The sequence below is a fragment of the Myxine glutinosa genome, chromosome 6 (genome assembly GCF_964187855.1).
Source record: "Myxine glutinosa chromosome 6, kmMyxGlut1.1, whole genome shotgun sequence".
Lineage (NCBI taxonomy): Eukaryota > Metazoa > Chordata > Myxini > Myxiniformes > Myxinidae > Myxine > Myxine glutinosa.
In genome coordinates this window covers 49872364-49898212 of record NC_136266.1, presented here as the reverse complement: position 1 = coordinate 49898212, position 25849 = coordinate 49872364, and the positions used below count along the sequence as shown (strand labels likewise).

The window sequence follows — 25849 nt, the reverse complement described above, 5'->3', positions numbered from 1 at the left end:
GGATTTTATTTCAGAGATGCAGTTTGTCAGGATAGAGTGGGTGTCGGTGGAGACGGACTTGGTGGAGATGAAAAGCTGGATGTCATCGGCGAAGCAGTGGAATTGGAGACCATGACGGCGGATTAAGTGACCGAGGGGGGACAGGTAAAGGATGAAGAGGAGGGGGCCAAGAACTGAACCTTGGGGGACACCTTGGGGGAGGGGAGCAGTGGGGGATTTGCAGTTATTGATGGAGATGAACTGGCGTCTGTCAGAGAGGTATGATTTAATCCAAGAGAGGGCAGTGCCGGTAACGTTAAAGGTGGATTCAAGTCGGGTGAGGAGGATGGTGTGATCGATGGTGTCAAAGGCAGCGCTGAGGTCGAGGAGGACGAGAATGTTGAGGTTGCCAGCGTCAGAGGAGAGGAGAAGGTCGTTGGTGATTTTGAGGAGAGCAGTTTCAGTACTGTGGTTGGAGCAGAATCCGGATTGGAATGTTTCATACAGGTTATTGGCAGAGAGGTGATGTTTGAGTTGAGTGGCTACAGCGCGTTCCAAAACTTTCGACAGAAAGGGTAGGTTGGAGATGGGTCTGAAGTTGTTTAGGGTGTCAGGGTTTAGACCAGGTTTTTTTAGAATGGGGGTAACAGCAGCAATTTTGAGGGATGGTGGGACGATGCCTGTAGACAGGGAGGAGTTTATTGTTGCAATGATAAGTGGAGAGAGAGCAGGGAGGGAGGCCTTGACAAAGCTGGAGGGGATGGGGTCAAGAGTGCAGGTGGCAGTTTTCATTCCTATGAGGAGTTCAGAGAGGTCAGTAGGGGAGACCGGGGAGAATTGAGACAGGGGAAGGCAGGATAAGGGGGGGCAGGTGGTTGGAGGGGGAGCGGGTGCGGCGGTGGTCAAGCTGTTGTAGATGTTGTCAATTTTGCGTTGGAAGAAAGAAAGGAAGGAGATGCAGTTGTCTACTGTGAATGACTGGGTGGTGGTGTCCAGGGGGCGGAGGAGTTTGTTTATTGTCGAGAAGAGTGCTTTTGGGTTTCCGGAGCCAGAGTGGATAATTTGAGAGTAGTAGGCGGAGCGGGCGTGGGAGAGGGCATCTTTGTAGTGTTGTAGGTGGTCCTTGTAGGCTTGGGAGTGAACTGTGAGACCTGTTTTATTGCAGAGTCTTTCAAGTTGGCGAGCACGAGTTTTCATCAGGCGGAGTTCAGGGGTAAACCAGGGAGCAGAATGGGTGAAAGAAACTGTTTTGGTTTTTACAGGCGCAAGCTGGTCAAAGCAGGAGGAGAGAGTGTGGTTGTAGTAGTCAGTGAGGTCGGAAGGGGTGTGGAGGTCAATGAAGGGAGAAGTGGACATTTTTTCAGAGAGGGTGGATGAGAATGAAGTAGGTGAAAGAGCGTTTAGCTTACGGAAGTTGATAGTGCGATAATGTCTTGGTGTTGGGGTGGGGATGTTGATGGTCATAGTGATGGCTAAGTGGTCAGAGAGGGTGAGGTCGGAGCCAGAGAGATGGTGCAAAATTAATCCAGTGGAGCAGACAAGGTCCAAAATGTGACCACGGATATGCGTAGGAAAGTTGACATGTTGAGTGAGGTTAAAGCAGGTGAGTAAATCAGTGAAGTCAGTGGTCATTGTGGAGTCAGTGGAGTCCATGTGGATATTGAAATCACCAAGGAGGAGGATTGAGGGGGAGAGGGAACATAGCTGGGTCAGAAAGTAGGAGAAGTCAGACAGGAATAATGGGTGTGGTTTGGGAGGGCGGTAGACGACAGCCATGACTGACTGCGTGCGACCAGAGAGTTTAAAAGCCAGGTGTTCAAAGGATGAGGATGAGGCGATGGGGATGAGGGTGGTCCTGATGTCTTGACGGTGGATAACGGCAATTCCACCACCTCGGCCCTCCGAGCGTGGTTTATTGACGTAGGAATATCCATTGGGTGTGGTGAGGTTGAGCGTGTAGTAGTCCAGTGGTTGTTGCCAGGTTTCGGTGAGACAGAGAAAGTCCAGTTTGTTATCGAGGATGTAGTCGTTGAGGATGAGGCATTTGTTGTTGAGGGACCGGGTGTTGAACAGGGTGAGCTTGATGTGGTGAAAAATGATTTTATGCTTATGTGGCTGGGTTGAGGTGGAAGCGGGGTTAGGGGTGGGCAAGGGTGATCATCCTCTGGCAATGTCCCTAAACAGTTTACCATTGATATATTCCAATCACTTCTCAATCCATTGACATGATGTTTGAATATTCCTTCAGTTGTGACTTCCATTCATTCTGGCCGGTCATCGACTGACCTCAGGTGGAAGCACAGAACAAGGTGAAGATGTCTGGAGGCACAATGTAATGCAATAATGCCTGACTTTCACCACACCCTAAACAAAATGTGCAAAACCAGTTTCTATCTGCCAGGTCATTTAATCGAGCACTATCTTCCTCTACCCCTCAGGGAAGTTGGAATACCTCATTCCCAAATGTCTTTTGTCCTTACGTATACACATCTTTCTCACAAGCTTCTGCACCTTTCAGCCATTTTATTAGTCCCCTACCGGTGTACACTGGAGGGGACTATAGTCCGTCGGTCCGTCAGTCCGTCACGCAAAGAACAGTTTTCCGGCCTTTTTTTCTTTCTAAACTCTTAATGCTAATGATTTCAAACTTGGTACATGGTTTCCTCATGATAAGTTACAGATCAAGTTCGAACTTCACGACGTTTCGATCATTTTTGACAAAGTTATGGCACTTTGAACTTTGGTAATTTCCCCAACAGTTTTCCGGACGACAGACTGCCGGTAGGGGACAGGTATTGCAACGCAATACTCAGAATGCTTGTATTACAAGATTTCCTCATTTCTGTTTTAGCACCTGTCTTTTACACTTTCAAGCTGTGTTCCATGATGCTGTCACTTTTACCAAACTCGGTCTATAACTTTCTCTTTCAATTCCCTTTATTGCTGAAATCTAATCAATAACGTGCCCATGCAATAATCCTAAAGGTAATGAAAACCAACTCTATCTTCAATCCTTCCAATATATAATTAAGCTTGTTGTAATAATGGGGAATCACAATGATGTGGACTTAGAAGTAATACCTTGACATATTACGGTATAGAAACCTTCATCAAACAATGCTGTTCACCTTTGTCGATATATTTTACGCGACCTGATAAAAAACGAGAAGCGAGAACAAAAACATGCTTGCGGGTGACATTGGAACAATCTTATAATAATCCATTGCAATAACTGCCAAATCGAAGTTATTGCACAGGTAAGACTATAAACTCAAAATAAACTTAATTTGTAGGTTATTCTTTACTTAAGAAATGGCCTTAAAAAGGCGGTAAATTCTTAACTGAAGATTTTTATTGGCGACCCGGAGTTTTAGGACATAACTCCAAGCCATTGCATTCCATGCCGCATGCTCTATGTTTCTTATTATGACGGGTGTGCTAAACCGCCCTAAAGCATGTTTGCATGTTTCAGCAAGAGGCTGTGTGTGCGGTATGTGGTGTCGCATTTCGCAAACGAATAATAATCTCAGATTCAATCAGAAACTAGGACTTTGCTTCTTCCATTCCTTCTTACAGCAGGCTTGGCTGAAACAACCCACCATTAAGACATGTATTCTGACGAACAGAGTCCTCGAGCCTTCGACGCTTCACCTGGAAATAGTTTTCTGATCAAGAAAGCACAATATGTGTCTGCAGGACGGTTGTTTGAAGACCCTGACTTTCCACCTTCTCCAAGTTTACTTCCAGACTCCCTGAAAGAGAAAAACGTCGCATGGAGAAGACCTTTTGTGAGTACATATAGAAAGGCATTTCATGGAAAATATGCATTTCTTTGGAAACATAATTCACCTTATAATGTGCTTGTTACCTCTGCCACCAAAGGTCGATGGACGTTATGTTTTCACCCCTGTCTGTCTGTTTGTCCGTTTGTCTGTCTGTTTGTGAACAAAATGTCTTTAAAAGTTGTGAACAGATTCGGACGAAATTTGGCAGAGATGTAGCGTATGTGACAAGGACGAAATAATTAGATTTTGGTGAAGATCAGGATTCGGATCCGGCTACTAGAATTTTTAAGTGATTCTTCACCATTGGGAGAAAGGGCCAAAAACGACATATAGCAGGATATCTCAAAAGGTTATGGATGGATTTGAATGAAACTTGTTCGACAGGTTGGGTGTCTGACAACGACGATTCGATTAGATTTTGGTGAAGATCTGAATATGGATTCGGATATGATAATTATTTAATATTTCTAAGTGAATTATGTCTGGAATACGACTTCACCAATGACGTCATCGCTATCACCCCATATATCCCATGGCAAGTTGATGGATGCTATATGCCAAGTTTCAATTTCTTTGTTGACCAGTTTCAGAGAAAATTACGTTCAATTTTATTGCTTTAATCCATCATCATTTAATTAAGGTGATGGAGCTGGTAATCAGGAAGTTAAACATGAAAGATATTCTGGGGAGGATATTGTATGTGGATGATCTGGTTGTAGTAGTGGAGAGTGGGCAGGAGATGCAGGAAGTACTGGGGGAGTGGAAGGAAGCATTTGAAAAATATGGGCTGAAAATGAGCATGGAGAAGATGGAGGTGATGTGGTTTGTGCAGCAGAGAAAATAAATGAATATCAGGTTAGAGGAGAAGGAGATAGGTTTGAGTATCTGGGTGGAACAGTGACTGGGAATGGTAAGTCAGAGGCAGAGGTGTGGAAGAGGATTCAGGTGGGTGCGAATGTGTGGAGGGAGTATTGGCAGACATTAATATTTAACGGAGATTGAAAGGATAGGTTCTGATGTTGTGTGTAATGCAGGCCTACCTTTACGGTCTGGAGATGGTAGCACTGACAGAGAGACAACAACAGTGGCTTGCGAGAACAACTGGGTCAGGTGGATTGCAGGAGTGAAGAGGGTGGATAGAAAGAGAATGGATGAACTGAGGGAGCAGATTGGTGTGCAGATGAGCTTGATGGGGAAATTGGTGAAATGTCGACTGAGATGAGCTGGACATTTGGTGTGGATGGGCGAAGAGAGAATGGCAAAGAGTGGATAGGTTGAGGGAACAAGGTAGGCAGAAAAGAGGTAGACAGCGGTTGAGATGGGAGGATTGTGTGAGGAGGGATAGAAGTAAGCTGGGGTTGGTTGGAGGGTGGAGAGAGTTGGCTGGGAACAGAGGAGGAGTGGAGGAGGATTGTTGTCAAGGAAGAGCAGAAGCTTGGTGCCATCGGACCTCACCCCTCATAATAGGAGGAGGAGTAGAACAACAAATCCAATATGGCTGCCATACCATGTGACTTATGAGTTAGCAATAATTTATTATCCATGGAGAGTCAGTCCCTCCTATGCTTAAAGTTTTGCATCAATCAGACAAGCAGTTGCAGAGAAAACTATTTTTAGCTCACCTGGAACGAAGTTCAGGGGAGCTTATGTAATGGTGCGTTATCCATCCGTCAGTCTGTCAGTCCGTCCGTCAGTCCATCAGTCCATAAACACTTGAAACTTCTTCTCCAAAACCGCTGATGAGATTGCAACCAAATTTGGCACAAATGATATTTGTTGTGTTGTGACTAAAGTTTGTTAACGGCATTAAAAAAAATCAGGGTCTAAGGGGGTCTACCGGGGTCAAAGTGGATGCAGGTTTGACCCCCCAAAATAGGAATTTGATTTTTCCTCTGAAACTACAAACACTATTTCAATGGAACTTGACCACAACCTTCATCACCCGTGATGTACCGAAGTTTGTTCACGGCATTAAAAAAAAATCAGGGTCTAAGGGGGTCTACCGGGGTCAAAGTGGAGGCAGGTTTGACCCCCCAAAATAGGAATTTGATTTTTCCTCTGAAACTACAAACACTTTCAATGGAAATTGACCACAACCTTCATCACCCATGATGCACCGGTTTGTTCACGGCATTAAGAAAATCAAAGTCTAAGGGGGTCTATGTGAGGTCAAAGTGGGTCCAGGTTTGACCCCCCAAAATAGGTATTTTTTCTGAAAAAAAAACCACGTTTTTGTTGTTTTTTGTTTTTTGTATACAGAGTCGAGGCTCGTGAAAGAGCTAACATTTATCAAACAAACAAATCAAACAAACAAGCAAACAAAGTATATAAAAAGGGGAGCGGTCGACAAGATGGGGAGAGAAGGGGAGGAAGCACACAAACACAACATTTGAGAGCAGGGACATCGGGAGATGTTTTTGGAGGGAGAGGGCCTGGGGGGAGGCAGGATAGGTATAAAACGCAAGGACACCAAGCACTTCCAGGAAAGAGGTCAAAAGTCACGTCAAAAAAGTGGTTTTGGGGTGAAATTAGCGGGGGTAGAAAAGATCAAGGTTTTGGATTGGGGAAGATAGGAGATGGTGGTGAACAGCCGTTTTAAAGACCTGGAGGGAGGAGTGGGATTGAAGAGAGTGAGGGAGTTTGTTCCAGAAGCGGGACAAAAGAGGAATGAAGGAGTGAAGGTGAGCAGAGAGTCCTGATTTTGGCAGTTTAACCATAAGAGGGTTGCAGGCAGATCTTGTGCGACCTGCAGGAATATTTGGGGGACAGAGCCCAGAGAGAGCTGGGGGAGCAAGGCCGGAGAGGAGTCGGTAGAAGACGGAAAGACCACCAACCTGCCTGCGGTGATTAAGTGAAAGGCCCTCGGAGTTAGCGTCATCGCGGGCGATTCCAATGATTCTGAACGCTTTGGTTTCAACAGCGTGAAGACGAGCTAGGTGTGAGGCAGGACCACCAGCCCAGAGGGGAGAGCAGTACTCCATTGAGCTGCGGATGAAAGCCTTGTATGTGGTGAGGAGCTCAGGTGTGCCAAGGAAGGACTTCGCACGACGGAGGATGCCCAGTCGGCGACTGGCTTTGGAGGCCAGCTTGGAAATGTGGTTTTCCCAGGAAAGATCATGGCAGATAGTGAGACCCAAAAGCTTGAGTGACAAAACTTCTTGGAGAGGATTATTCAGAAAGTAGATGGGAGGGTTGTCCAGTCGGTCTTTTCGGAGAGACATCGTAAGAGTGTGAGATTTGTCAGGATTGAAAGACATGTTCCACTTGTTTGCCCAGTCTGTGATTTTGTCCAGGTCTGCAGAGAGTGAGGAGGCTGCCGACTGCCGATCTGAGGGATGAGGAATGGAGCGGCAGAGAGTGGAGTCATCAGCAAAGAGATAGAGAGGATTTTCAAGAGAGTCAGAGAGATCATTGATGAAGACCAGAAAAAGCACAGGGCCCAGAACACTGCCTTGGGGAACTCCAGCCTGAACAGGCAGAGGAGATGAGAGAAACCCATTCAGGGCCACACGTTGACTACGACTAGAGAGGAAGTCCGCCAGCCATGCGTGGAGATTTCCATGGATACCAAAGGAGGAGAGTTTGGTGAGCAGAGCCGGGTGCCAGACCGTATCGAAGGCACGTGATATGTCGAGGGAGACAGCTCTAATTTCCTGTTTGGCATTGAGGACCTCCATCCATTGTTGAGACAGCAGAAGCAGCATGTCCAGAGTAGAGTGACCTGGTCTGAAACCAAATTGATGATCAGAGATCAAGCCATTGGAGAAGAGGAAAGATTTCATATCCGAAGCAATGATGGATTCCATGACTTTGCTGATAATTGGGAGAAGGCTGATTGGTCTGTAGTTGCTAGGATCTGTTTTTGCACCTTTCTTGTGCAAAGCGGTGATGTTGGCTGATTTCCAAGCAGATGGCAGTTGACCTTGAGCAAAAGAGAGGGTGAAGAGAACAGAGAGAGGGAGTGAAAGAGCGGAAGAACAGGATTTTAGGACCCGTGGGCTGATGCCGTCAGGCATTACAAAGTATTTTATTACAAAGTAGGTATTTTTTCTCAAAGTGGCTTTCTTTTCTGAAACTACACACACAATTTTGATGAAACTTGACCACAACCTTCACCACCCATGCTGTACCAAAGTTTGTTCATGGCATTTAAAATATCTGCCCCTTTAGGAGGGTCTACAGAGGAGGTTGCTCCCAAAAATAGGTATTTCCGTTCATCTCAGAAACTACACACATAATTTCGATGAAACTTCACCACAATCTTAATCACCCATAGGCTATGAGCCAAGGGGGTTGGTCGGTACCATACAGATGGAGTAAGGCTCATTGTGATTTTTAGCAAGATATATGTCCCTAGATATGAAAAAAAAGTGATAGCAGTGTATAACTCTCGGCCATCTCTGTGTTATCACCCGAAATATTATTATAGGCTATGAGCCAAGGGGGTTGGTCGGTACCATACAGATGGAGTAAGGCTCATTGTGATTTTTAGCAAGATATATGTCCCTAGATATGAAAAAAAAGTGATAGCAGTGTATAACTCTCGGCCATCTCTGTGTTGTCACCCGAAATATTATTATACGCCTGCTTCGCTTCGCCAAAAAATGTGATATTTGCTAAAATTGGAATAAATATGTTTTTAAGGACCACAGAGTGCCAATAATTTGCATACTGGATGCCAACTAATATAGTAATAGAAATATAGAACATTTGTGGGGGTATTTATCAAAATATTGATATAATGACAAAAAATATGTTAAATTTAGTGAAAAAGTGGTCGAAATCGCTTCGAGTTCAGAATTCACATTGTACATTTTTGTCAATATTTCAAAAATGAAAACTCCCAGAGTAACATTTGACCCCTCAAAATCTTCGCAAGGAACCACTGCATTGGAATATATCATTACTTTGTAATATGGTGGTTGTTTGTGGCACATATTTTGGCAAAGTTCAAAATATGTTCAACCATACCCCCTAATTTTGATATTTTGGAACGAAACATAGCTTTTGAACATTTTAGGTTTATTCGTCTACTACTTTTGGTATCTCAGTGTAATTTTTGGTATTAGCTAGTATCCTAAAGTAGGTTTGTAACATCAGCTACATTATATTTCACAATGCATGCAAACTTGCTCCACACTCTGGGTTTATCATGATCTCTCGAACAAATACGATCTCGATCTCGGCACTCTGTGGTCCTTAAAAACATATTTATTCCAATTTTAGCAAATATCACATTTTTTGGCGAAGCGAAGCAGGCGTATAATAATATTTCGGGTGATAACACAGAGATGGCCGAGAGTTATACACTGCTATCACTTTTTTTTCATATCTAGGGGCATATATCTTGCTAAAAATCACAATGAGCCTTACTCCATCTGTATGGTACCGACCGGTCAATTTGGGGGGTCTGGCTCATAGCCTACCATGATGTTTCAATGTTTGTTTAAGGCATTAGAAAAATTGGGGTCTCAGGAGGTATATGGGGTTGGGGAAGGGGGGGGGTTCCCCCCCAAAATAGGTATTTTTTTTTGTTTGTTTGTTTAAAGTCTTATGATTATGTCAGTATGATTCTACATGCTGCCCCGTCATCTAGCAACCATTGAAATTGGTTTAAAATACCTTCAATCAGTGTAGCATACTGTTTGTTCTTCCAGGTGAGCGCCCGGGTATTACCCCTATGTTTAAAGCAAAAATACACACACCACATACATATGTATATATATATATATATATATATATATATATATATATATATATATATATATATATATATATACACACACACACACACACACACATTGCAATAGTCCTGCATCCCCTTCGGGGCAAGAAGAATGATTTATTTCAGGTGTTTTTTTTCCTTTTTTTACTTGAAGAATGCCTTTTCAGGTGTTTCATTTTTATATTGTTGAGTCCTAATGATCACATGGAAGGGTTATCTGGTAATGGGGGTTTACATGAGTAGATGCAGCTGCACCACTTCTCCATTGAGGGAATATCTCAGTTTTTGCATCTTCCTCACAAACATCTGTCGCAGAATCTCGTCTTTGTCTAACTTGCCATTGTTTGCCCCCCGCAGGAGATTTGCCAGAACCCTGAATTCATATCAGAAGGAATAACCCAATTGGATGTTGTGCAGGGTGAACTGGGTAAGAAAAACAAGTAGGCCTATTTGTGTGCACAACTTGTTTACATTGCCCATGCAGCGTCTTTTCCTATTTATACAATGTATCCTATCTGCTTTCACAGCCAACTGCTGGGTCCTGGCAGCGATCACCTGCCTCACCAACAAATCCAAGCTTATGGACAAAGTGGTACCTGCCGCACAGAGCTTCAGCGACAACTACGCAGGGATTTTCCTGTTTCGGGTGAATTGGTTAATCTTCTTATTCTTCATCCTCAGATTCAATCATTCATTCTTCTCATACTTCATTACTTCATTTTTCTCATTCATTCCTCTGATCATTCTTCCTTGTTATTCGGTCGTGCTCATTCTTCTTCTTCATTCATTCTTCACATTCATCTTCATTCGTTCATTCTTTTGATGTTCTCAGCATATGTGGTACATCACGTGCAAAGGAATAGTCAGCGACAACATTTACACTCTCATCATTCTTTTATAATCAGCTGTGGCAAAGAGTTTCAAATTACTTATTTTCCCTCCACAGGACAAGTTCCCATCCCCTACCCCTACCCACGATCTTCTCTACACTCAGTATCTTGCCCTTCAATGAGCCTCAATTTTGTACAGAAAAATAAAACTTCCAGTACCAGTTGGACTTCCAATACCGTCCATCTTAATTCATTTTATTACGTTTAGACTACGTATCCATCTTCATTTATTGTAATTCTTCACATAGATCTTTTTTTGTTCTCTTCACATTGCAGTTTCACCAAATAGCTCATTTGGTAGCATGCTTTCCTCTCCATAGACCATTTATTATTCGAGAGAGAGTGGAATCTCACAACAAACTGCCACCCTGGTGCTGCACACAAAGGGTGCTCCATCACAGAGCATGCTATCCTTCTGAAAGTGGCATTAATCCAGCTGTCTGTCTGCAGTTATGTAGACAAAAATGACATCAATTACGTCACAGGAGTAGATAGGTACTTCCCAGTAGAAAACTGTCTGTCCTTGTCTGCTTTCTGATTACTCCAGTTCTGGCAGTACAAGGATTGGGTGGAAGTCTTTGTCGATGATCGCCTGCCCACCATCGACGGCCACTTGATCCTCACACGATCTACGCAAAAAAAAGAATTCTGGAGTGCTTTGCTGGAAAAGGCTTATGCAAAGTAAGTTTCATTCAAATATGGAAGGACAAACACACACACACACACACACACACACACACACACACACACACACACACACACACACACACACACACAAACACACAGGGGCGGATCCAGGGGGGGTGCAGGGGGGTGCACACCACCCCCCCCCCCCTTCGATCCAGGATGAGGGTGCAGGCGGTGCAAATCTGCTGAACTGTTGGACCAAGGAAGAACACAAGGAACTGCAGAAACTTCCAAGAACGCACAAAATGCCGTTTCTGACGATCAAATTTTTTTTAATTTCCTGGGGGAGGTCCCCCAGACCCCCTCTTTATCCCCCCCCCCCCCAGCGCTATAGTTTCATGCACCCCCCCCCCCCCCCCCCGCCCGTCCCGTCTTGAAATTCCTGGATCCACCCCTGACACACACCATGGATAAAATATCAAAACTAGAAAGCATCTGAAAATGCAAAGCCCAGTTTATTTTCAGACTTCTTCTTCCATATGCTAAACATGATATAGAAACACGAGTAAATGACGATTTTAGGTGACCTTGACCTTCGTGACAATCGGCTTCTAGCTTTTGATTGGTGAACCAATTCAGTGACACAATTTGCAAATTCTTAAAATTCAGGTCAATTGAATGAAAATTGACAATTTCATGCGATGCTGGTATTTGACCTGAAGACCAAATTAGTAATTTGACTTCTCCATATTCTCATAATAAAGTTAGGTCGAAAATGTGATGACAAAACTCAAATGGTAAATTTAAATTTCAGGTCAATTGGATTAAAATTGATGGGTTTAGGTGACGCTGACCTATGAGCTTCAGACAAAATTATTAATTTGTCTTTGTATTCTCGTAATAAAGCTTTGTTGAAAATTAGATGGAAAAAGCTCAAATGGTAAAAAAAAAGTTACGACCCGGACAGACACACACACACACATTCAATGATTCAACGATGCTCTTTTGCATTGTTATAAATCAGTAGGTTTAAGACTATTAATGATCTCAACAGAAGGATTTAGGCCTGAATCAGCAGACACTTGCCCTAGTGATGGACCAAATCTTGCCAACTTTGTCTTTCTAGAGTCAATGGCAGCTTCTCTGCTCTCCACGTGGGCTTCCCATCTGAGGCCCTGAGGGACTTCACAGGTGGCATCGTGGAGTCAATTCCTCTGAAACCTGCACCTGCAACCCAAAACCTATGGCACATGATGAAACATTGTCTGAACAAAGGAGCGCTCATCTGCTGCGGAGTGTCGGTAATCATCAAATATGGTGTGAAAATGAACGACGGTGGTTTTGGGTTTTCACCCACCATATTCGTTTAGTAGGGCAAGCAATAACTGAATTTCAGATTAATGTTCTCAACGAGAAACAACTAACTCATTGTTCGGTTAGTTGCAAATTACTCCTAAAATAATAATTTGCTTGGTATTTCGTTGGTTTAAGGTCATCTACACACAACAAAATAAATGCAAAATGGCCGAATTTTCACTCTACTCTGCTCTCTCTCTCCCCAAAAATCCCACACATGGCCTTTATGTCATACATCCTCAATTTGTCGACCTTCCAGCGTATTCACTATTATCCTCCCTTCCCTTGCCCTCTCCAATGCATTCATAATATTATGTAGCTTCTCATTCGTTAATTGAAAACGTTTGTGTTAATCCTTGTTGGAGCTATTTTTTGTTATTTCTTCCCTTTCATTGTCAGGGATTTCAAGGGAACCAAAATGAAGTTGGTCTTTTCTGCGGACATGCCTATTCCGTAATAAAAGTTGATCAGGTAGGTCATCCTCAAATTCACTTTTGCAAGAAGTTTAGCTTGACTTGTTTTCACTTGGGGCAAGATGGGCTGCATATCTCGCTGAATGTAGGTAATCTCTTTAAATGGGTATCAAAAGGTAGGACAATGCCCTCCCAAGGGAATCAAGTATTCTTCTTCTTTTGATATTTGGATGCTGTTTTGAGGACCAACTTTTGATGTTTCTAGGCTTAATCACAGGAACTTTTTCCAAGTGTTTTTTGGATCCAATGGTCTAGGGATCTAAGCACTTTGTGTAGCTAAAGGACAATGGACCGAATGCTTGCAAACTACCAAAAGGTATGGGGGAGTTGCGTGGACAAACTCGACGTGGAAAGGAGGAATAAAACAAAAACTAGAAAGAGCAATCAGATTGCAGACCCTCGCTCACCAGGACGTGCTTGTGTAGTTTTGTCCTTTCGGCCCTTTGGGTCTTCAGGGTCTTTTGGGACCTCGGAGTATTTTGGATCCTCAGGGTCTTTTGGGTCATTGGGTATTTTGAGTCCTTTGAGTCCTTTGGGTCCTCAGGATTATTTGGGTTTTTAAGGGTCTTCGCTATCTTTAAGGTTCCTTTGGGGTCCTCTGGGCCTTTCGGGTCATTGTAGTCTTTATAGGTCTTAGCTTAGGCGTGTAAAGGGGCTAAAGGGTCTTGGGGTTATAAAGGGTATTGTGTGATTAATAAACATACTCACGTTATGTGCAGACAATCCAACAACCCGACAGACAGACAGACAAACGGACCCAAATGCAATAACCTCTCTCTAACTCTCTGACGAGGGTAACGAGTGACAATACGTGGAGAAGAACACAATGGGAAAGATTAAGCTTATGTATAAGAGATGGTCAATGTGCATTAGTGAGTGCACAAGGTAGTGATGGGCAGTGCATTTAAAAGTTTCAAGTGAGGAGGATGAGGCAACAGATACAGGGAGACAATTCCACAATTTGGGAGAATATAGGGACAAATGAATACAATCCTCACTTTCTAACATCTAAAATTCAGTTTATGCATAAAAACAGGAAGAGTTTGGTGGTGGTGTTGGTTTTTTTAAGTTCACATTTTCTCGGCTCCTCCATGATTATGGCACACAGTATGTCCTACATAAGGCTACGTGGTTGCTCAAGCAAGCTGCCGAATGGTCTTATACACCATTCAAATCCGAAAGACTGAATCATTGCAGAACCTTCAATGCGTATGCCTCGGTAAAGTTAGAAGACCCTTCTCATCCACAATGTCCAGTTCCCAGAGGCAAGGGAGATCCAATATATCTGTGTAGACATGGTGGAAGCACGTGATGGCGGACATATTGAATGACTTCCATTGTATCGCCCATTGTGCACCAGTGCTGTACTGCTGAAATTTGTGCACCAGTGCTGCAGTACATGAAATGCTTTAGTCCAGAAAACTGTCACTGACACATATTGGTGCAGACACTGGGTACCTTGAATAAGTGCATGGCATCATGAAATCAGGAGATTACCAAGGCATTTTGGAGCACAATGTTCAACCTTGTGTCAGGAAGCTGTGTCTCCGTCGAAGGTCAAGGGTCTTGGAGAAGGACAATGACCCCAACCACACTTCAAGAAGCACCCAGGAATGGTTCATGATAAACACTGGACTGTTCTGAAGTGGCCAGCAATGAGTCCAGATCTAAATCCCATTGAACACCTGTGGGGAGATCTGAAAACAGCAGTTGGGAGAAGGCACCCTTAAAACTAGGAGAACTGGAGCAGTTTGCACAAGAAGAGTGGAACAAACTGCCAGTAGAGAGACGTAGGAAGCTCATTCGTGGCTATAGGAGGCGCTTGACTGCAGTTATTTTGTCCAAAGGCTGTGTTACCAAATATTAAGTCTTGGGTGTCAATAATTTTGTCAATGCCATTTCTTTTTATTTTCTGATTTAAAAGGACATTATAAGTTCTGAATCAAAAACAAAGGTTCTGTAATATTAACAGTGAAATCAAGAATTGTGGAGACCAAATACTTTTGTCAATTTCAACTTATTTTTAGAGAAAATTGTGAGCTATTTGAAAAAAGTGCAAGGGTGCCAATATTTTTGGCCACGACTCTATGTGTATTAAGTGTAAACAGAAAACTTATCAATGACCTCTCATGGAACTCTCAGAATCACTCGCTCCTGTCGAAGAGACCTTTGAAGATATTGGAATTGCTCATCTAAAATAGGTTCACAAACTAGCTTTGATGATGATTTTGACCATAACCCTGTATCATTGTCATTCCATCAGCAGCATACTCTGCTTTGAATTGCAGGTGCACGTGAATCAGAAGGTTCACAACCTCATCCGCATCCGGAATCCTTATGGACAGGGAGAATACACAGGATGCTGGAGTGATGGGTAAGGGACTCACAACAAGGCCAGGCCACATTACAGATCATTCCAAGGCTTTAAGGGTATGGTGATGATGTAATAGTATGAAATGGCATCCTTGACATTATGAAAATACTTCTAGTTGAAGGACGCTTTATTCAGGATTTGATATTTTCGTTTCTGTAAAATGAGCTGGTTTCAAAATAATTACATTTCTTACAATACAATTACAAAATTACAAAATAATTAAATAATTACAAAATAATTACATAATAAACATAAAATAAATAATTACATACAAAACAATTACAAAATAATTACTAAATAATAATTACAATTTCAAAATAATCAAAATAATTAATTAAAATTACAGGTGGACTGAGGACACGTTTTCAGTAGAGGAGACTAGAACATTCCGTTCCAGTTCACCAAATTATCGGATTGTCAATGCAATTGCCTCATCCCATCTGGTACGGTTCACTTGTTGTACCAGCTCACACTATGTGGTTGACTCTTGATTTCCTCAGTGCAACGTTGGATGGGAAACCAAAATTATATCAACGAGTAAGCAATATCAGTGCCTTAACCCCCCCTTAAGAAATATAAACTAGAACGGCACTCGGTAGAGCATACCTCTACCAGGCTGAACACTGAACAGTTTACGTTTTGCGTCCCACTAATAGGCCGGATCTTGATCCAGACCTGAACCAGAATCGAATCGTCTTGTTCTTGTCCCATACCCAATTTGTCCATCAAATTTTGTCATAATCCGTCCATATCTCAGATATTGTGCCATATATCGTTTTTAGCTTTCTCTCAATGGTGAAGAATCACTTTAAAGTTCTAGTGTCGGAATAGGGATGTGGATCCTCACCAAAATGGAAGTGCTTGGTAATCCACGTTCGTCTGAATCCGTCCATAACTTTTTGACATATCCTGTACACCTCTATTGCAGGCTAACCCCCGCTCTAGCAGGGAAAATGGCCTTAAAATGCCTGTTGGTTGGTTGTCTGTACACAAGCAAGCAAACAGACAGACTGACAAACAGTTGTGGAAACATACCCTCTGTCCACCTTCAGTGGTGGAGATAAAAAGCAGGAAATGTCAAGTGTGTGACGATTGTCCTGTTAAGCTGGACGTACAGTATTTCTTATGGATATACAGTATGGCACCATAACATACGAGCTACAATAATGTAGAATGATGGGAGTATGGTGGGGGTGGAGAAATATGCCCCCTGTGTACATCCATTCTCCTTGGCCTTTCAGTCTAGTGTACTGAACATTAGTCGTCAACTATGCTATCAACCAGAGAGCATTCAACGTGAGACCTGACAATGATTCAGGTGAATTTCCACACTGATCACATGAATAATTGTAAATAAATACTTGTAAAAACAGATCCATGTTGAATGCAGAGAAGGTAGGCCTGTGTATCACTCTTGCCGGTAGGTAGGTAGGTAGACTATAGCCTGGTAGCTCAAATAACAAAACTGTATTGCAGTAAAAAAAGATCCTGGCTCCTACTATAAAGTAAGGAGCACTTAGAGATGTTTTTATGTTTCCACCGACAAAGTTGCCAGAGGTATCTGGTTGTCCGTCAGTCCGCACATCCGTCCGTCCGTTTGTCTGTCAGCTCTTATGAGGGCGTTTAGGATGCTGAACATCATATAAACAAGATTGAGGTGGTTTTCCCACGTTACTCTGCAATCCTGTCATTTGAACCACAGATTGGAGTTCCATTGGAATTACCTATATTGTTTTTCAGAGACGAGTGTTGGCAGAGCATATCAGAGGAAGAAAAACGACGTCTGGGATACATTGATCGCAATGAGGGGGAATTTTGGTTGGTGTATTGTTACCAAAACACACACCTAATTATTGGCCCATTGCTACTTCTCCACCCAATCTATTTGGCAACTGCTATCATTGTACTCTCCCTGAAGGATTTCTGAACATGACTTTGTGGAGCAGTTCATTCTTGTGGAGATCTGCAACATGGACCCTGGAGTGTTGGATGAAGATCAGCATACGCATGCCTGGGTCACATCATTGTTCGAGAGCTCATGGAAGAAAGGTGTTACTGCGGGAGGACCGAAGAATGATGGTAAGAAGCAACAATGACTATTTTTGAATCAAGTGATAGATGTTCTACCACTATCCAATGGTATATCCCATGATCCTTTGCTCCAATTGCAGGTTATTTCACAAGAAACCCCAAAATTATTTTCAATCTCATGGAAGAAGATGAGGAGTCGGATAGTGACCAAGTTGGCTGTAGCTTTTTGGTGCTGCTGTCACAGAAACACCGGCGGTTGAACAATGCAAAACCTAGGCCCATTGGCTTCTACCTTTATCAAGTAAGTTTGCTAGTGTCAATTATACGAGTAAACTTGCTCATAACTTCAACTTCACGGCAGAAGGCCATCATTTGGTGACCATTTTTCTCAAAGTAGCTGGACAATAGCAGTTTGCCTGTGTCTATGTTTGCTTGGATCTACTTGCTCAGTATATCAATTGCAAAGTGTTTTGAATGACTATTTGCAGGTACAGGACATGAACTTGCAAATGACCACAGAAGAGCTGCAGCGTCCCCTTTTTGAGACAGAATTTGAGTATCGCAGAGACGTAGTAAAGCGAATGAAATGTTCTCCTGGATGTTACATCATCATTCCAAGTATGAATGAGTCTGACGCAGAGGGTGACTTCACTCTAACCATGTACACTGAGAAAGTGAACAATTCCAGGTGAGAAGTTTTCCCCTTAACATTCCACAGTTTTTGAAATGCATAGTTTGGTGTATTGCTTTTTTTCTTCTTTTTTTTCTTTTTTTGTATACAAGATCGAGGCTCGTGAAAGAGCGAACATTAATCACACAAAAAGTCAAACCGACACATAAAACATATAACAAGGAGAAACTCATTCCAGGAAACTGAATAAGCAAGAGGGATAGACAGAAAGAGATGAAGAAGGTAGGGCGAGGGTGCAATTGTGGAATGCTCTTGTGTGTTCCACAAAAACAAATTAGAAATAGGGATAGAAAGAGAAAGGGTGTGTAAATCAGTGTGTCCAGGGAAAAACTCCAGGCTTGCCATCTCTTGCTCCGCAGCACCAGACCGTTCGTTTCCATTGCAGCTTGCTCTCGCAACCGCTTGCTCTCAAGGGCTCAGTTTGTCACTGTGATGTTCCCTAGATGCATACCAACCCCAATCATGGAATTCTCCAGCCTTATAATGCCCCTGGTAGAGGCACGGTCTGGGAACTGGCAGCTCTTCGTGCAGCTTCCTGATTGGTGCACTCTCATTGCTATGCGGCGCTCATTGGTCGAGCCCATGATCCTGTACTGGGGTCGACGGCCAAAACCACCCATATGTGGCGCTTTGTTCAAACGCTTCAGCTCTGCTATGTTGTGGAGGCAGTTCCCATCCCCGATCCGTTGGATTTTTTATGATATGGGTTTTGTAAAATTAAATGTTCTGCATTGCAAAGTGTGTATGAATGTGCTGCAAAGAGGTGTGGAGAGAGAGACAGAGACAGAGACAGAGACAGAGACAGAGAGAGAGAGAGAGACGTCCTTTTATTCCAAAAATATAAAGTGCATGGATGTACAGTGTATAAAATCAAAAAAGCCAAAAACAAGAGAAAACGATGAAAGCGAGGAAACAATACAGATACAAGCGTTGATCAGTTCAAATTTTACCAAAAATAAATGCAATCTTCTGCAGCAATACTACTAAGTGTAGAAATTATGAACAATTAAGAGAAAAATAATACCAACTTGTTTTGGCAGACTTCACAGACACTTTCCAAACACCATTTTTCTACAAATCCATCAATTTTACCCATGATTTGGAAAACTCAAACTCATGGTTTAACCTTGCAGCACAAAGTGCATTGAAAAACGTCATGACATTGCATTGACGAATGGGCTTACCATTACGCTTCTCCTTTCTGGACAGGTAAGTAGCAAGCTTTGCTGTAGCTACAAAAAAGCACAACAGTTCATATTCTTTGTTGTGTTGCCGTCTCTTTTTGAGCCCAAAAATAAAGGATCGAAAAGTAAATCTGAAATTCATTTTGAATGACACAAAGTCTAACCATTCAAATAAAGGAAAAAGTCTTTCACAACCAATAAAAAAAGTGAAAAACATCCTCATTTACAGAACAAAAGGGGCAACATGCAGATATTGGGGCAAAATTCCATACATATGTATTGCATGGGATGATCCAGTGGGCAAGACGCCACTGAAAATCACCTGTTCTTTTGTTAATCAGCTTACAATACATTGATTCCCATACAGGTTCATTGGGGGGCCCAGCAGGGAGTAGCCTCTTCCAACGTGCTACTCCATTTAGCGGAGAAATACCAAGAACTTGAGATAAACACCACCTATACAGGCTCTTGCTGCTCTCAGCATGCAATTCACTTGTCCCTGTGCTAACAGGTGGAAGTTCCTTGGGAAAGCAGTCAAAAATCAGTTTCGGGAAAGGGGACTCGTTGGGGTGTCCAAAAGTATTCCGAGTCCAAAGTTTCTGTAGCTGATGACGTTTTTGAACAACTTTCCTCAAAATCATTCCAATTGTCCTCTTGGACCGAATCGCCGTCATGGTTGAAATTTCCTCCACATTCCTCCACCCGACACCGGAGTTTGGCCAAAGGTGCCATACTTTGTTTATGCCTGCCTCAATAAAGCGTTGGCACAAATGACGACTCTTGAGAACATCAGGGAAGAGAGGATTGAAGAACAGGGGTTCAACCTCGAACATCCCTGGGGAGTAAGTGTCCGCTTTACGGCTCACGGAAAGTCTTTCCCAGGCACTGAGAAGGCTCTGGTAAAATATGGGGAGCGTTGATGTATTCACATACTTAAGGTAAGTCAGGAATACTTCGAGACCATAGCCGAGTCTACCCGCCTGCTGTAAAATATGGCAAGCCAAGGCATGGTTTGGCAGGTTTTCACCAAATAGGAGGTGTGAATGGAGCACAGGCGAAAGGCCATGAGACGGGATCTCACGTGAACAAGGCTCTGACCACCTTCAGATGAAGTATGGCATATTACGTTTGGCCGCAGCCAATGATGGCCTCCCCAAAAAAAGTCCACAAGTTTGGCCTGTATCCTGTCCAGCAGCACTTCTGGTGGTTGCAGGCAAATAAAGCGATGCCACAACGTTGTAGCAACCAAATTGTTTGTCACTAAGACTCGGCCCTTAAATGAGAGGTGCGGTAGGGTTCTTTTCCACAGGTTCAGCCTCCTGTCTATTTCTCCAGTCACACCTTCCCAAATCCTTTTCTCAAATTGTGTAGAGCCCAGGGACACACCAAGGTAATCAACACCATCTGCTTTCCACTCTAAGTTTTCTGGAAGAGCAGGCAGATGTGTTGAGACAGGTAGGCAACTATTAAGGTATGGCACCCAAAGAGCTTTGCTTTTCGTCCAATTAACCTTCAGAGATGAAGCCATGAAAAAGGTTCTTAAGGACTTTACAAGAGCAACAATGTCTTGGTGGTTTTTTATAATGACGCAAACATCATCTGCATAGGCCGATATAGTCATTGGTGGGCTTCCAGGAAAACAGGTCAGGCCAGAGATATTCTTTCTCAGTGTGCAAAGTAATGGGTCCATTGCTATTGCAAAAAGCAAACCTGAGACTGGGCAAACCTGCCGTACCCCCCTCTGAACCTTTATGGGGGGAACCAGTTCATTGTTCACCTTAATTACACTGGAGATGTCAGTGTACAATAGAGTTATAAAGGCCCTGAAAATTACCCCAAACCCGCATGCTTCAAGAACATGACACAATAAAACATGGTCAATGCTGTCAAAAGCTTTTTCAAAGTCTAGAAAAAATATTCCAAAATCATTTTGGTCATGGCGAGCATACATTAAATCCCGCACGAAAAAAATGTTGTCGTAAATCGAACGACTGGGGATGCAGAACGTCTGATCAGGTAAAACCAGATCACCAATGACTTTTTTCAAACGATTTGCCATTGCTTTCGAAAACAATTTATAGTCAGTCCACATTATTGAAACCGGTCTCCAATTCTACATCCGCCGGAGATCTCCTGACTTTGGTAGAAGACTCACCACTGCTCTCCTTAGACTTAGTGGCATTACACCTTTTCGCAAGGATTCTTGGAATACAATCAATAGTTCCGGGCCCAAAATTCCATGTAAAACTCAGCTGGCAGGCCATCAATTCCTGGAGCCTTTCCAGATTCCATTCCAACCAGGGCACGCTGTAACTCATCAAGGCTTAAAGGCACATCCAGCTCCAGGCGTTGTCTCATTTAGGGTTGGGAGATGGGAGGTAAAACATTGTATTTTATCCTCATATATATCTTTTTTTGCAAATAGTTCAGAATAGTACTTTCTAATAGTGATTTTTACCCCATCAGAATTTGTAATTTCATTCCCACTGGGGTCCTTAACTGATAAAATAAGCCAAGGAGGCTTCGTTTCAGCTTCTAAGTGAAAGAAGGCTTTGCTAGGACTATCTGATACTTTAATGCTTTTTACTCTCAGTCTAACTAGTAGTCCTGCAGCCTTCTCCTGTAATAGTTCCCGGAGTTGGGTCCTTTTTTCAAGGAGCAATTTATAATTTGTCTCATTTTCTTGCTCTGCCATTTTGTTTTGCAGTTTTAGAATTTCGGTTTCCAACCGAGCCAATGTGATTTGACTTTCATGAGTGATGTGGGAATTAAACTGTTGACAAAACAGTCGTATATGAGTTTTCATATTATCCAACCAAAGGTTAGTGGAAGCAAAGAGGGGCTTTTTTTCAACTATAGCTATCCATAGGATGCGAAAGGCTTCCTTAAACAGGGTATCATCCAAAAGACTTGTATTGAATTTCCAATAGGCGCTCCTCCGTTTGAATTGAGGGAAACATAGGCCCATCGTGACCATGTGGTGGTCAGAGAAGATGGAGGGGGTAATAGTTGAGGAGGTTACAGTATTCCTTAATCGTGGGGTGATGTACCATCGGTCAAGCCTCGCTAAGGATACTTGGCCATTGGAGCATCGACACCATGTAAACTGCCGGTCATTTGGGTGCATCAATCGCCATACATCCAAAAAAGCCCCTGTGTGCTGGGAAACTGGGAGAGGTCACCATGGGACTCGGGATGTGGTTCCGGTGAATTTCTGTCTATTTTGGGCTCTAGCGTACAATTGAAATCTCCCCCCATGCATATGCACTGATTGGGGTCAAACAAATTTAAATGGTTTATCACTTCAGTAAAGAAGGCTTTACGGTCAGTACTCTCACTTGGTGCATATACATTAAAAATAATAAGCTTCAGGCTATTGATCACCAATTCTAGGGAGGCAAAACGTCCCCGAATCACCTCCTGAAAGAGGCAAGATTCAGGTACAAGCCCTGGTTTTAACAAAAACCCAACTCCAGCAGATACAGATGACATATTACTGAAGAAACATTTACCTTTGAACATGCTGCACCAGTCATGTTCAACCTTCTCAATAATATGAGTTTCTTGCAGTAATATTACATCAACTTGTTTCCGTTTAAATAAACTATTCACTTGGATCTGGCGGACGTGACTGGCCCCACCACCATTTATATTGAGTGTTGCAAGATTAAGCATCTTCATCACTCATGAGTAAATTTTGTCTGACGCTGTGAGTACTCACTCTTTGCCTTTGTTATGATTTTCTTTAGTCGATGAAACTGCGATTTTGTTAGGTTTAGTTCCTCAGATTTTTTTATGACTAGTTTTGCAGCCTGAATAAAGGGAGCCAAATCAGGGAAATGATCCCCAATGATGACATTTCACTGTCTATACATTTCATTGAGGAATGAGAGAACAATATGGGGAGGGGTTGGGGGTTGATCTGCCATTAATTGTGATAACGCTGTTACCTCCACCTCCTCTTCCGATTCTGATAAATCAGAAAGTGGTCCAATGGGGTCTGGGTCAATACCGTTTTCCTCTCCTGCTATGCAACCGAGCCTTCCCTTGTCTGGGGGGTCCGCACAGTGTTGGGTTTGGGAAACATCAGCACATTGATTACTGATTTCCTCAATTGGCATGAAATCATTATTCCCACATTCCTGTGGATTTATGTTTCCACCCTTATCTGCTATATTGGCAGATTTATTATGGATGTCAGCCTGTTCGGCGACATTCGTTTGGATCAATGATGCACCATTCATGGAATCGTGGCCTGATTTATTTACATCATTAACGTCGTCTGTGTGAGTAATGGAAGCGCGTTGTTTTGGCGGCTGAACCCTGATACTCTTTTCTGGGTTTTCCACTTTATTTATTTGGTCCACGCTTTGTAGAAAGAATCCAGGTGCCTCCTGAAGAGTTTTTCCACCAACAGCCTGAAAATCGAGCACGACCTTTTTACCTGCTCCAGATGAGTCATTATCATCCGGAGCCCTTCGTTTACTCGTCCCCAATTTACTATCAGTGTCCATTTCAACATTTTGCTGAGGAGGAATAACTTACTTCACGCTTGGAACACTGGATTCAGCCTCATTAGGAATTTTAAGCGGTGGAAATGCGTTAACCTCCCCCCCTCTGGGAATCTCAATTAGTGGAGCAACGTTAACCTCCCCCCCTCTGGGAATCTCAATTAGTGGAGCAACGTTAACCTCCCTCCCACTGGGAGTATTAATTAGTGGAGCAGCGTTAACCTCCCTCCCACTGGGAGTATTAATTAGCGGAGCAACCTCCTCCTTACAACCTATGACGGTGTGACCCGTCTTGCCACACCGGACACACGAGGCTTTGGGACAAGAACGTTTTAAATGTCCATACGCTCCACACTGAAAGCATGTTAAGGTGGTGGACGATGCGTATAGCTGGAAATTTGCCTCTTCAAAATTAATTTTGAAAGTGATGTTGAGGCCTGTGTCGTCCCCACGGTCTGGAAGGACCATATACACCTGTCTGCGGAAGCTCATTACGTGCTTAACACGTTCATTCCGACACCCAAGAGGGATTGTTGAAATCCTCGATACCATTTTACCGTACCGTGATAGCACGGTCATTAACTTGTCATTTGGGATAAATGGTGGTACGTTGGAAATAACCACTCTCGTCGTGGGAGTTAATAGCGGCGACGCCATCATAAAGTGACCGCTTTCCGTGGTTATTCCCGCACTTACCACGTCATGGATGAGTTCCTCGTCTGAAACGAACACCACCACTTTCTGGTTCATACGCGAAGCTGCACGTATATTTTCATCCCCAACAATGCTCCCTACAGCGAGGATGATGTCCTCGACAGGGACTCCATCCGGAGCCACGCACACAAATGCATGCTTCCTGGTTAAGCCTTCAAAGTCATCGCGACGAGAGCGTGCATTCGCCATACCGGCGAAAATACCCCCCCCCCCTCCCCCTCCCCCTCCCCCCGCTTGTCCGAACCGGACAAGAGGGTATCAAACCTAAATAATCGAACTAAAGTAAATAATAAACGTGCATTATAAGCACAAAAATGGCTTACAACGCGCCGTCAACGCCAGTAGGCCGCACCCAAAATGGGCCCGCTCTCAATCCTCTCTCTCTCGAAGACAAAGGTGTAGAACGGATGAAAACAAACGCCAAAGCACACAGGATGGAAAAGGAGAGGGAGGGGGGGCAGGGGAGGGCAGGAGAGGGGGGAAAACTCACGACGGACTCACCAAAACACAGAGCAGTTGCTCACAGCCGCCATGACGCTACACCCAACGCACCGACAGCCGACAGGTGGCGACAGAGAGGGAGAGAGGGAGAGAGGGAGAGAGGGAGAGAGGGAGAGAGGGAGAGAGGGAGAGAGGGAGAGGGAGAGAGAGAGAGAGAGAGAGAGAGAGAGAGAGAGAGAGACTTGACTTTTAAACTCTTTTTATTATAAAAGTATAAAAACAAGAGTACCACCAAAGGCAATTCATCCAGGAAAATCAGTAAAATCATAGGAATCCCAGAAGGAAAAAATAATCAGTGCACTGCAAACCAAGCAACAGAAAAGGTGCAAATACCAAAAAAAACACGAGGAGAAAATCAAGGCATAATTTCTACACTAGGCATACTTTTATATGTACAGATTTACAATCGCATCTGCAACCCTGAGGAGAGACGGAAGAAAGAAAGAGTAGGTCAAGACCAGGGGGGAGAAAAAAGCCGGCAAGGAGAAGCATGGAACAGTGTATAAGAATCACCCGCACTGTATTTATACAGAAATTAACAATGTTATCTTGGACCTCACAAATCCCTCCAACACACCAGGTTGCAACAAAATTTGCAAGGTCGTTTGCAGTTTGGACACAGCCAAATTCAAGCTTGAGCCTTGCTGACACCAACGAACTAAAAAACACCATAATACTGCATTCCTGCATGGGTCTGCCGCCCAACTTCGCCTTCCGCGACAGGTATATGGCCAATTTAGCGGTAGCGGTTAGGAACCCAAATACAATAGATGTGGTTCCCTTTTTGGGAGGAAAGCCAAAGATGTAAGCTTTCAAAGAAAAGGTAACCCGCAATCTATGGGAAATAAAATTTAACCAATGAAACAAAGGAGAAAGTCTTTCACAATTAATGAAAGCATGAAACAAATCTTCCCTCACCGGACAAAAGGGGCAACAGCCGGAAATGGGGGGAAAAAAACGAATGACAGCATTGGAAGGAACAATCCAGTGGGCCAAACGCCACTGAAG

General features: G+C 43.3%; 1 protein-coding gene across 6 annotated transcripts in view; it reads left to right on the top strand.

The window, feature by feature from the left end:
• The first annotated feature begins 3465 nt into the window (after window positions 1-3465).
• LOC137416884 (calpain-1 catalytic subunit) overlaps window positions 3466-25849 on the top strand; it is a 90198-nt gene continuing 67814 nt past the window's right edge. For 4 of the 6 annotated variants that reach the window (XR_010982353.2, XR_013623802.1, XR_013623801.1 and 1 more), the window contains exons 1-11: window positions 3475-3767; window positions 9847-9916; window positions 10017-10135; window positions 10927-11060; window positions 12133-12307; window positions 12762-12833; window positions 15124-15209; window positions 16950-17027; window positions 17128-17288; window positions 17381-17541; window positions 17729-17928. Coding sequence is in view for 3 of the 6 variants with exons in the window: in XM_068102576.2 (XP_067958677.2) it covers window positions 3588-3767; window positions 9847-9916; window positions 10017-10135; window positions 10927-11060; window positions 12133-12307; window positions 12762-12833; window positions 15124-15209; window positions 16950-17027; window positions 17128-17288; window positions 17381-17541; window positions 17729-17928 (1436 nt within the window). In the remaining 3 variants the exon portion in view is untranslated. Of the gene's footprint in view, window positions 3768-9846; window positions 9917-10016; window positions 10136-10926; window positions 11061-12132; window positions 12308-12761; window positions 12834-15123; window positions 15210-16949; window positions 17028-17127; window positions 17289-17380; window positions 17542-17728; window positions 17929-18290; window positions 19042-25849 lie in introns of those variants that run through there. The other 2 variants (XM_068102574.2, XM_068102575.2) reach the window with 2 other exon arrangements.